The sequence below is a fragment of the Gossypium raimondii genome, chromosome 3 (genome assembly GCF_025698545.1).
Source record: "Gossypium raimondii isolate GPD5lz chromosome 3, ASM2569854v1, whole genome shotgun sequence".
In the NCBI taxonomy this organism is placed as follows: domain Eukaryota; kingdom Viridiplantae; phylum Streptophyta; class Magnoliopsida; order Malvales; family Malvaceae; genus Gossypium; species Gossypium raimondii.
Genome location: NC_068567.1, coordinates 12,012,817 through 12,025,825, shown reverse-complemented (window position 1 = coordinate 12,025,825; position 13,009 = coordinate 12,012,817). Strand labels below are relative to the sequence as shown.

The following is a 13,009-nucleotide window of genomic DNA, read 5'->3' as shown; positions in this document are numbered from 1 at the left end:
TTTCTAACTTTGACCTTAACATAATCTAAGTTCACTATCTAATAATCTCTAATAATTTCAAGTCTAATTCATCAATTTTTCTCTAATGAAAAATTTTTAAACATCTAAAAATTGAATAAATTGATACATGGACTAGCTAAATAAAGCTCCCATGAATAAGAATATGCAAAACATTCAAAGAAATTACTTGTTTACTTTGACTAATTTTGAACTGAAACTTGAAATAGAGGCAAGGTTTTCTCCTTTAGCTTGGATGGCTGGAATGAAGAAGATTATATGTTTTTATCTTTCATTCCACTAATTTTGTTATTTATACCTTGATTAAGGAATAGATAGATTTAACTAATCATGATTATGCCATTAATTAACATTATTTTTATTCTTTAATTATAATTACATATACTTAATGGCCATCATCATCATCATCATACTCCACTATCTCCTATTTATAATTGGTTAATTAATCATTTTAGTCCCTTGGATAATTATTATCTAGGTCCTTAAGCGGTTTCTAAATTAAAATTCAATAGCGATTGAATTTTTACAATTTAGTCCCCGAACTTTAATCAACGATTTTTCTATTAAATTACTTAACCGATTTTTAATATATTTTCATATTATCTTTGTAAATATTTTTATTTTAGATTTACAGACTTGATTTATAAAAATAGAGTTTCAAATTCGCATTTTCTGACACCGACAAAAGTCGGGTCATTACAATAACCAAGCTCGACGGTTGCATTATCATTGCAATCATGATTTGTACATCATATCATGTTCAATGGTAACTACACAGAATATATCCATACTTGAAAGAATCAACTTAAGCCTTTTTTTAACTTCATCTTCTCTAATGTGAATATTATTAGTTGAAGACTACACAATATCGATATCATTAATTTGGCCTTTAAAATTGAAAATTGCAACTGTTGCTCATCTTGTATATAATTTCTATATATGATATCAAATTAAATTAAGAATTTCATGAAATTGTAAATATATAAATAGTAAAGTTCTTTTTGTATTACAAATTCAAAATAGAAATATAACTTTTCCTAACTTTTAATTACATATTTCATATTCGAATCATAAACACATGAAACCTTAGATATTTGTTTGTTCCCCTCCTCAAAATCACATTTACTTTTACTGATGTAACTTTCTTTTCATTGGTAGTTAATTATAGTTTATGTTTCAATTATTTTATTGTTTGTATTGTAAAGGGATAATATCAATTTTATACATGAACTTTGATTTTGTGCTACTTTATACATTAAATTTTGATCTCGATTCAACTTTCGTAAATCACTAACTATATTATCAAATTAGTACCATTTTCTGTTGATATATTGCACATAAACTGCTATATTAATTCAATATCAAAATAAATGTATTTATTTATTTATTCAAAATCAAAATTCCATGTATACATATGAACCACAATTTAAGATTGATATGTATAATTACATCAAATCAAAGCTCATATATCAAATTACACAATAAAATAAAGTTCATGCATAAATTTAATATTTATCTCTATTGTAAAATTATATGTACAATAAATAATGATGTAAAAATTAATTCAACCATAGTGGATGTTCAAGTTCGGCCATTGGGAAACTCCGATCTTACTCTTATCACAATTTAATCCCTTCCAAGATAAATGGAGTATATGAGTGCCTATAACAATTGATTAACGATGTTATCAAAAGTAATTTAATCACTTTCAATTTTAAATGAAACAATTTAATCTATGTAAGGAAATAAAAACATTGAATATTGCACTCCTTATTTAATTTACTTGTTTTATTTTGAATATTATAAAGATTCATTTTGATAAAGGGTAAACTACATAGGTAGTCACTTAACTATAAAAAATTTACATTTTAGGCACCTAAGATAAAAAGTTTGCAATTTAAACACCCACATTATATAGTTTGCTCATTTTGGTCACTCCTGTTAAAAACTCTAACGGAAATCTGAATGACATTTTTCTACACGTAGACCAATCATTGAATTTCACACACCATAAGTGTTGCATACTACTTTAAATGACTAAAATATAATTTGCCCAATACTAATTATTAACCAAAATAAAAGAAAAATAATAATTAAATAGTGGAAAAACTCCAGAAATCCAAACCCTATCTTCCTCCTCAAATGTTAACTTAGAATTTGATAAAAGAAAAGCATTTTTTTCTCTTCTGAGTAGTAATATGAGATTTATTAATGCATTGAGGAAATACAGAATACAAAAAAAATGACAACTCTATGCTTAGATAAGAAAGAACGATAGAATGAACCAACAAATAGCGAACTCAAACATGACCTTCATCTACAACCAGCTCTACAGAAATCAGATCAGCCCAAAAGAAGAAATCAGTTTTTCTTAATTTCTCTTCCGTTGAGAAAACCCAATTTTTGTTTTGGCTATAAATAAAAAGAAAAAGAAAATCCATCAAGGATTTGCAATTGAAGTTTTGGGTTCTCCCCAATTTATTTTTGTAAGAGATTCGGGTGCAATTCAAGAAACCCTTTCTATTTTGATCTTGATTGTTGTTGGTTATGGGTTATGTCTAACTTGTTGAATCGGGTCCATGAAGGGGAAAACAGACCATGAATATTGTGTTATTTGGTTGGGACTTTTTTTTCAATTGTCTGAATGTGGTTTTTTTCTTCTATCAGAACTTCTTTATTTTTTTACCATTTAGAAGAGAAAACTAAAAAAGGAAGCAAAAAGGAATATAAAATATGAGAAAGTTTATATTTTATTTTTCTTCTTTTGTATATATTCCCACAAATTGAAAATATATTCAAAAATATCTTTATATTTAAATAATATTAAGATAGTTGCAACGCAACAAGTAAATGTCCTCTAAAATAGTAGCAAAATTAACAATAAAACAAGAATTATACAATATCCAGATAATAACAACAAAATATTAGCAATATAATAGTGAAATGGCAGCAAAACAGTAACAAAAAGGAAAGTTAAGACTAATTCGGGCCGGGTCGAGTCCAGGCAAAAAAATCTTACCTGAGTCCCGACCCTTTTAGAAAATGAGCCTTATTTTTTTGTCCAAACTCATTTTTCGGATTTATATTTTCACCCAAACTCTCCCACTTTTTAAGCGGGCCTTCAGGCCTGAACGGATGACCCGACCCATGATCAAATCTAGCAATAGCCAAGTTGATTAAAACAAATCACAAAAAGAGAAATCTATATATTTGAGTTTATTATTTTTGGTCATGGAAAATTGGGGATGTGAAAAAGAATTTTTTTTTTAAATTATGGTTAAAATTTATTTTTTTAAAGTAGGGTTAAACCTCATTTATATTAAAAGATTGAGGACTAAAATGATAATTTTTTTTATTTTACTTATATTATGTGGAAAATCAAAATTTTAGAAATAATTTATCATTGGAGTTTTTAACGAGAGTGACAAAAATGATCGAACTATGTAACGTGGGTACCTAAATTGTAAACTTTTTATTTTAGGTGCCTAAAATGAGAATTTTTTATAGTTCAGTGACTATCTGTGTAGTTTACCCTTTGATAAATACTAATTTGCTAGCATGATCTAAATTAGTACTTAGGTAAACTACACCTAAGATCACTAAACTATTAGTAAGTTTACACTTTAGTCACTCAACTTAAAAAACATTCAAATTAGTTACTAAATTATACGAAGATTACAAGTTGGTCATTGACCTGTTAAGTTCCTAATGGATGTTAGATGTGGGGATGGATAAGTTTACAATTTGGTCACTAAATAATGCTCAGAATGACTTGTAAATTTGCTAATAGTCAAGTGACCAAATTATAATTTTACTAATATTTAATTGACCAAATTGTAAATTTACTAATACAAGAGTGACCAAAGTGTAAACTGACTCATCCCCGCATCTAACATTGGTTAGGAACATAATGGGCTAGTGACTAACTTATAATTTTCGAATGGTTCAATGATCAATTGTATCTTTTTGAAATTAAATAATCAAAGTATAAATTTATTAATAATTTAGTGATATTGGGTGTAGTTTAGGTTTAATACATTTATTTTAGATGAAATAAAAGTTTTCATAAATATACGTATCGATCTGAGAGGGAGTTATAAGTAGAATTGTCCATGGATCGGGTCAAGTTCGGGTCAGGCCTTAACAAAATTTTAGGCTCGAGATTGGCCTGGGCTAGCCCGAAAAATGGCCTAAATTTTTGCCCAAGCCTAGCTTGGATTAAAAAAATGCTAAAACCCGAGCCCAACCATATTAATTTTTTTATTTTTATTTTTTATATAAAAATTAAAAAATATAATACACAAAATATACAAAAAATATTTCCCTATAAATTGGAAATAAATTAAAAAAAGTCTTTATAATTAAATAACACTAAGATAAGTGTTTGTTAGTAAAATTAATAATAAAATAAGTGTTATACAATGTGCAAAAATTAACAAATAGTAATATAATGGTAAAATGTTAGCATAGCAGTAGAAAAAAGTGGAAAAACAGTAACAAAACATGGAAAAACAATAGCAAAACAACGAGATTCTTGTTATTGTAAATTCAAGCAGGGTTGGGCCGAACCCAAGCAAAAAATTTTACCCAAAACTCAACCTATTCTCTAAACAGATCTTATATTTTATCCAAATCCCCTCAGGCAGATGTTCCATCGGGCTGGTGACCCAATGGACAACTCTAGTTATAAGAGTGGAAAATAATGTTCAGAATATTAGCTGTACAGTTTTCTTTCTTTCTTTTTTGTTCCTTGTCAATTATTAGTCAATTAATTAGATCGGAGAACAATCAATCAAATGGAGTTAGGGGAACTGTGGGCGATCTTCGGTCCCGGCGTCGCTGGCGCAGTGTTCGGTGCCGGCTGGTGGTTTTGGGTCGACGCCGTCATATGCAGCTCCGTCAATGTCTCTTTCGTCCACTATTTACCTGGTACATCGTGTTTCACCTTTTTTCTTCCATTAATTTATCAGCTTCCTTTCTAATTTCCTATTATCAATGTTTATATGGTTCATCATTATTATTATTTATTTATTTAGGAATATTTGCTTCTATCGCGGCTTTGATGTTCAATTGCGTTAGGAAAGAGGATATTGATTACTCTCCTTATGATGAAGGCGAGTGGAGGTTAGCTATTTCTTTTCCTTACCTATCTTAATTGAAGCTTTTTTCCCCGAGAAGTTGCCTTCCATATGCTCTACAGAGTTTGATTATACATTCTATTACTGAATTTTGCTAAAATTATAATAATCTTGCCAGTGTTTTGAAAGTTAAGTACTTAGTTAGGGTTTTACTATTTGCTCTGAGTTGTGATACTTTCTGGTGAAATTGAGCTGCTTTTGTTCATATGGCTACTTGAAACGAGGTTTATTGATTTTGTAATGATTACTTTTGAACTCCGAATTCCATAAGCATATTTCTTCGGATTCAACCATAAGCCTGGCAATAATCGTTTCTTCATGACTTGAAAATTTTCAGTAGTAAATGTAAAGAAGTTAGCACCATGTATTGATGCCATTATCTGAGGGTGAGGGTGTTATATCGGCTAACAATATGCGTTATGCATGGTTTGTCCTGTTCATCCTTGTGTTTAGTGGTACTTAATAAGCTGATCTATTCATGGGCACTCGTAGAGATTAGAATTCTGGATTTGGCACTAGGGCTTTATTTGAATTAAAGCAATTGGGAATTGCTAATGGTGTTTATGCTTTTGATGCACATTCTATCTTGTTTTGTTTTCTTGCCATGAGCCTTGGTTTTCATGTAATTGTGTTTATTGCTTATATTAAGATTGTTTATGTGGCACGTTTCTAGTTGTCCCAACGAATCTGCTGACCATCCTCGTAAATGTTCCGCTATATATTCCAACTCTAGATTCCTTTTATGAAAATTGCTATAAGATTGCTTGTTTTGGGCTAATGGATGTTAATCCGTGATTACAACAGGTTGAAGCTCTGGCTTTTCTTTGCTTATGTTGTATCCTTTGTCTCACTAGCTGCTTCAGTTGGCCTCTTGATACAAGACTCACTAGTGAAATCTGGTCCTTCAATGTGGACGGGTACTGCAGGCATCTTACAGTGTGTGTTTGTCTTAATCAGGTAAATGTTTTCCGTATTTGGAATTGCAGCTATCATCCATATCATGTTAGGTTAATTTTTCTGTAATTATTTCAATTGGAAAATGAATATCAATCTTGTGTGTTGTTCCTATATGAGAATGAGACACAATAGTCAATCGATACATGTACTGCCTTAGTCATTCTAGAAGAAATCCTCTGATTTCATTGAATCTCTGACTGCAGTGGGCTGATATATTGGACTTGTCACTCAGAATAACACATATATATACAACCTAATCCGCCAGTTTGGAGCCTGAGACTTGAGAAGTGAGGTATCCTTTGTAATTAATCAATGGTTTAAGATGGTTAGAAAATTGTTTCACTTTCATAAATATTGTATTCTACTGTCATGAGTTTGATTATGAAAGAAGGATTGATCCTCTTCCCATTTGGATATTTATGTGATGATGCTTTTTCGAGTCTAATTTTCAACCACCTGCCTTTTGTCAATAGACTCGGCTTGGTTTTCAATGAGTTTGAATAGGATAGAGTTTCGTAGTTCAGATTTTTAAAGGTGAAATGCTCAACTCAGATTGCTTGATGCCAACAAGTGCAAATTGCTTGATTTGGGTATCTATTTTAGCATAATGTCTTATTTGATCTTTTAACTTCAAAAAAAAGTCATACCCACCATTTGAGTTTTTGCCCTTTTTAACCTTTAAATTTGTATTATTTATCAAATCATCTCAAAATGACTAAAAATTTTAACTAATTTTACTAACATGGGCTGCAATTAACTAATCTTCTAAAATTTTAAAATTCAGAAAGTTATTTTGCAAATTAAAAATTATAAAAAATATTTTAATAAATTTTAAATTTAAAAAATTAATTAATTATTAACATTACCCAACATTACACACTACGTTTATTTTGACCGAGTGATTTAACAAATAATAGCAGCTAAGGACAAAATTAAATAGGGTTAAAATATATATTTTTAATTGAAGGGACAAAAGTAACTTTTCGCAGTTATTAGTTGTGGTACTGAAATATGAGCAGGAATACCTTTTTGGGGCTTGGAAAAAAAATGAACAGTTCCCTAGAAATTAAGACATGCAAGAAAGAAAACAACATATGGAAATTTAGGCTAAACTAAAAATGGAACTTTTTTTGATTTCCCTTCTTTTTCCTTTCCAAACAATTGACCAAAAACCAACAATAAGATATTTTTGCCTGTAACATTGATTGAGCCTTCTTGAAAGGACAAAAAAGGAAGGAAAAGGAGGAAAATAACCCTAAAAGCTGCTTCTTTCCATCATCATCATCATCATCATCTTCCCACTGCACAGACAAAATAGCCCCAAATCAAATCTTTTCCCTGTTCCATCAACCTTAGAAAAACCCTAAAGAATTCTCTTGTTATAAGTGAGCAGGACTTATTGTACTATTTGCAAAATGCACCCTCTCTCAAAACCCTAAATCCACCACCTTCCATACCCAACTCCACTAATCAGCTTTCTTTCAACCAGAAGACATCAAAAACAAAGGTGGGGAAAAAAAAAGTGAAGAAAAACTAATCATCTGCCATCAAAAATTGGAACTTCTTTGGATTTTACTATTCAAGGGCAAAGAAGAGTCAAGCTTCAGATCCAGAGTCAGACGAGCTCAATTCCGAAGAAGCTCCATCTAAATTAGTTGCAAAAGATTGAGCCAGCTTTGGTTGCACACCATGGCGCAGTTGCAGTGATGGCCTCAGTTTCATGTACTGCAAAACCAAATCAATACAAAATAAGCACAAAACATATAAGAATCATCTTATAAGGGTTCTTGCTTCTTACTTTACATCTTTTTTTTTTAAACCACACTACTTTTACACAAAATTTACACAAAAGAAAGGAACTGAGTAGACATCATGTTGCAGATGAAAGCATATAACAAGAATACCCGAACCTTAACAACATTCCAATGGAAATAAAGAAAAGAAAAAGAGTTCCATTAGCATAACAGCTCGACATTATTTCCGATATACACTTAAAAGGTTCAATAGATATATTAATACTAGGAATCAAGTCATATAATAACTTCAAAGCAAATTTGTGGAATGAATCCGTTATATCAGTAAAGGGAAAGTAAAGCAACAAAATTATAAGATATATCTTACCTCCTGATAAAAAGCATTGATCTCCTCTTCTGTAAGACCTTCATCGTCACCAGAGTGTTCTTCCCAGCCAAGCGAACGAAGGAAAGCAGCCTCTTCCTCATCTGGATGAACCATAGCATAGGAGCTCATATTCTTTTCACCATCATCAGAAAATCTTTGAGCCTCTTGACAGGTGTCACCATTGCTAGTTGCTGCAGAACCATTCTCATTAGCATGAGTAGTCATAGAAGGACTATCTACATTCTTTGTAACTTCAGATTTCTCTGTGGTGGATGATGAAATATGAAGGTTTGAGCCTGAGAGACCAGCTGCAGTGTTTGCTGACGTTTTCTTCTTCAGGAGATTAAAAAAATCATTTCGACTCTGGGTTTGAGCCAAAGAAGGTTTCTTTTCCACAGTGAACCCAGATATTGGATTCAAGGCAGCTGCTTTGCGCTCCCCAGAAGAAAGCTTTGTGTTGTTATTTCTTGCAGGAGCAGATGTAACAGCAGTAACAGCATGTTGGCTAGTTGCAACTTTGTTGTTCACATTTGTTGGACCAGCTACATCTTTTTGAGTAGGAGATGAGACCCCATTTTCCCATCCTGGTTTCAGAACCAAAAGCTTCCCCGATGTCTTTGGCATATCAGACTTGACATGTCCACTATGAGGAGATTGATTACCATGATGAATAGAGGAAGGTTGCTGCTGCCCGCTTTTGACAGCTATATTCATCTCACTTACCCTGATTGCTGGTTTGGCTTTTGATTTATCCACTGAATTGAGAATCTGGGAGTGGGACAAGAAAATTAGGTAATTATTACCTGCAATTACTATGTTCTTTTATGCATGAAGTAGACAGGTAATAAAGCATTTATGTAAACCACCTACAAGGTTTTGTGCCTTATGGAGAAATGCAAAGAATATTCAGACATGGAAAAACATGGACCAACCTCAAGCTCATTACAAGTCATAAGAGTCAAAAAAGGCTACAAGAATTCCAAGATAGTAGCTGAGCTTCTAAACAAACATCCAACATACAATCTCAGATGAATAAAGACAGTGTCCCAGAAAGGAAAGAGAAAGAGGGAGGGAGACCAAACATGTTTAATTGGAATAAAACAACTTAATGCAGCTACTAGACAAGATTTTGCCGAAACCTAAGGCAACTGGCTTACCGAACCCTTAGGCATCGAAGGTGTCACTGGTATTAGTTGCTTTGATTGCTTAATAGCCAGTTCCTCACGTCTTTGGGTCTTGACAGACAACTGTTTGAAACAGAATGTTTGGTTAGATCAAAGATATAGGTTATACATGTAATGAGAAGTTAGTGACTGAGAAGCTTACCTGGGGAGCGGTACGGGTTCGAGAAGGAGCTTGAGCTAGTGCTTCAGCCATATTAAGACCAACTGTGACACTTTGGACCCCAGAACCAGAGGTAGAAACAATTAGGGGGGCAGGCAAAGAACCTGTGCTACTACTTCCAACCATGGTGGGCATTTCTGCCAAAGCTGAGGTCCATCCTTCCCCACCAATTAAAGCTGAATTACAAGCAGGTGAACTCAGAGAAGCTGAACTCAAACCAGGAGAAGATACTCTAGCTATCTGAGGCCCTGCTTGCCTGTCTTCAGTTCCAAGTGAGGGAAAATCTTTCTCAAACACAGCCTTGTGGATGTTACTTCCGATAGTACCACCAGAAAGCAGACCATTGCCATTGTTATGATTATTGTTACCAACATCACCTGAGCCCACTGCAATCTTTCGAGGCAAAGGCTCACTCTGTTTCCTAGAGACCATAGAATGAGAACGCCGCAATGCATCTATCTCAACTCTACTGGTAGACACACCAGATTTCTCAACCCTACTGGTAAAGATACTTTCTAAAGGGTCAGAAGAATCACGCTCCCAATGGTCCCCAGAGCTTGACCTATCTTTATCCCTTTCTCGATCCTTATCACGGTGATTCCTACTAAAGCTACTGTAAGCATGCTTTGCAGAACCATTACTAGAACTCCTCCGTGAATTCAAAGAAGACGCCCGATCCAAAAAAGCATAACGAGGGGAATCAGAATCACCTATATTCCTAAAGTTCCTATGTCTTCCATGATGAACCAGTGAAGAAACATCTAATACAACAACAACAACAATACAGTTACTATATATTCCCAAATATACATACAAACATTCCTACAATGACAACTATAAAAAGAACATTAGTATAAATGCAATGAGAAACACAATGGCTTAGAAAACAAAAAGTCTACCAAAGGCATATCTAACAGACATGCATGTCCAAGAGTAACATTGTAATGGAGTATAACTAGAATGAGAAATGCAATGTATTCCTAGAAGTTGAGGCGTCAAAGGGTACCTGAATTAAAAGAAGAGGAAGCAAAGTGGTGGGCTGAATTGCCACCACCCCCAGTAACAGGGCCAGTACTTCTCAACCATTCTGGAACTAATGCTGGTTCACTTCTTTCCATAAGGGATATCGAACATGATCATCAGAAAACTAATTATATAAAAGAACACACTTTTTGAACCTTCTTCAAACCCTAACCCACCATATGAATTTTCTTCCTACACAAACTCAAGCTCTTACCCTATTCTTTGTCATTCAAACCACCATAACTTGCCAATAATTTTGCGGATTTAAGGTGAAACTCAACAAATGACAAAGGAGTTGTTTGATCAAAAAGCACAATATGTTTAACACGATTAGGAGGCCATAGCAACCAAAACAAATACAATGACAATAAGGAGATTATATTCTAATAATTAACTCACTCCTTACTCCATCTTTGATTAAAAGATGGATTTGCAGATTGCTGATTTTTCCAGTTTCAAATGGCACTCAAATTTCTCATAAAAGAAGATCCAACCCTCTTTCTAAATCAACAACTTAAGCAAAAACAAAGCAATAAAAGGACTATTCCAAAATAATGCTAAACGCCCATAAACCAGTAAAATTAGGAAAAAGAAAAAGTAGCCCTAAATAACAAATAAGTTTTGAGTAAAACTAAAAACCTTAGATTTAATTTTAATTATAAGTTCCCAACTGCTAGGATTTGAACCCAAACGACAAGAAGAAAATTTGGGGAAACATTTGACAAAGAAAAACGGAGAGAACTAACCCTAATCCCCGCTTCAATTCCAGGCTATTGCTCCGTTTCGCGTTCCCAAAATTCCACTCTTTATTTTCCCGGAAAAAAAGGAATAATTACAAAAAGAAAGAAAAATAATAATAACAAAAATAAGATGAAACAACGACGGAAAGTTTCAGTGAAATAAAAGAACAAAAAAACTGGAACAATAGAGACCAGTGATGAAGAAATAAAGGGGAAATGCCGCAATTTCTGAAATTAGGGTTTTGTTTTTCTGAGGGCAAAGATGGAGGCGTAATTTATTTTTGTTACTATTTTTTGTTTTGATACTGGAACGAAACATATGAAGATCAACCTCTTCTTCCAACCAAAAAAATAAATATTCTATTTTGTAAGTGTAGTTTTTTATATTTTTATTTCTATCAATTTTTTATTCAAATTTTGGAGAAAGATTTTGTGAGAAATTATTATATTAATAAATGCTCAATAATCTCTTAATTTATTTATGTTATTCCAGATGGTTGTTTTTGTCTATTTATCTTAATATTTTCATCATTAATTGTTCATATGGGTATGCTTTACAATCTAAAAATATTAGTGTTTTTAAACATATTTGATAAATAGACTTTTCTCATAAAAACATTAAAATGATATTTTCAATTTATTTTATCTTCTTTTAAATATTTTTCCTTTAAAATTTTAAAATCTACATTTATAGAACAGTCTAATTAAATTCAGTACTAATACACTTAACAAATTTTATAACTTTAAATTCATTACTTAATTTTTCACTATTTAATCTTAGGCTTTGCTTAGTACAAAGGAAAGTAAATTAGAAAGGTAGAAATTTGAAGAGACGGAATAGGGATGGCAATGGAGCGGGGCGAAAGCCAATATTTCTAAATCCATCACTACTCTATAGTTGGCACAGTCTGCTCTACCACTCACCCTACTCCACTACGAATGTATAATTTGAAAACTACTACCACCTCCATGAATGTTGGACACATCCATCCCTGCCCCATCCCGCTCTACTTCAATTAAAATTTTAAAATTTTGTTACTTATATTTAATATTTTCAATATTTTGAAGTCAAATAAACATTTAAACATAATTCTTGAAAATTATTTAAACATAAAATATATAGATTTTTTCTATATCATGTTATTCTATTTTTACTCTTTTAATAGTTTATATATACAAAAATAAAATAGTAATTTCATATAGTAGAGCAGGTCAAGGTGAGGCAAGCAATTATCATAATCACTTCATACTCACTATTCAAAAGAAACAATCCATTCCACATCCACTTTTCAAAAGAAAAAATTCGCTCCATTCGAAGTTAACCAATGCAGAACCCATCGAAAGGTTTAGGTTTTGCCATCCCTAAGGTGGAAAATGTAAATTTTCTTTCCATAGGTGTGCTTGGTAAGAAAGATGAGAAATGTGACGCCCCAGACCTAGCTGGGACGGTCCAACCCGAATTTCAAACATCATAATAGCCATCAAGGTGACTCTCCATTTAAAACTTCACGAACCACACCAACCAATTGTACACACCACGCATTTATAGAACATTTCAAATAGAAAATTAGACCTAAGTGCATGATTTTCTAAATTAATCATTTATTTCACACAATCAGAAGGTATAGGGTGAGTGAACCTTAATACTCGGTGGTTTCCTTTAGTTGC

At 32.4% G+C, this 13,009-nt stretch overlaps 2 protein-coding genes across 2 annotated transcripts; one reads left to right on the top strand and one right to left on the bottom strand.

Annotated features, from left to right (window-relative positions):
* The first annotated feature begins 4,726 nt into the window (after positions 1–4,726).
* Positions 4,727–6,529, top strand: LOC105797198 (uncharacterized). Its single transcript, XM_012627141.2, has 4 exons — positions 4,727–4,947; positions 5,055–5,142; positions 5,961–6,113; positions 6,317–6,529. Exons 1-4 carry the CDS (start codon positions 4,815–4,817, stop codon positions 6,348–6,350), a joined length of 408 nt encoding a protein of 135 aa, XP_012482595.1. The 5' UTR covers positions 4,727–4,814; the 3' UTR covers positions 6,351–6,529.
* Positions 6,530–7,221: 692 nt separating this feature from the next.
* LOC105797197 (uncharacterized) lies at positions 7,222–11,691 on the bottom strand. Its single transcript, XM_012627140.2, has 5 exons — positions 10,585–11,691; positions 9,561–10,339; positions 9,392–9,481; positions 8,235–9,002; positions 7,222–7,838 (listed from the first exon to the last, which is right to left on the bottom strand). The coding sequence occupies exons 1-5, from the start codon at positions 10,694–10,696 to the stop codon at positions 7,710–7,712; spliced, it is 1,878 nt and encodes a 625-aa protein (XP_012482594.1). The 5' UTR covers positions 10,697–11,691; the 3' UTR covers positions 7,222–7,709.
* Positions 11,692–13,009: the final 1,318 nt, after the last annotated feature.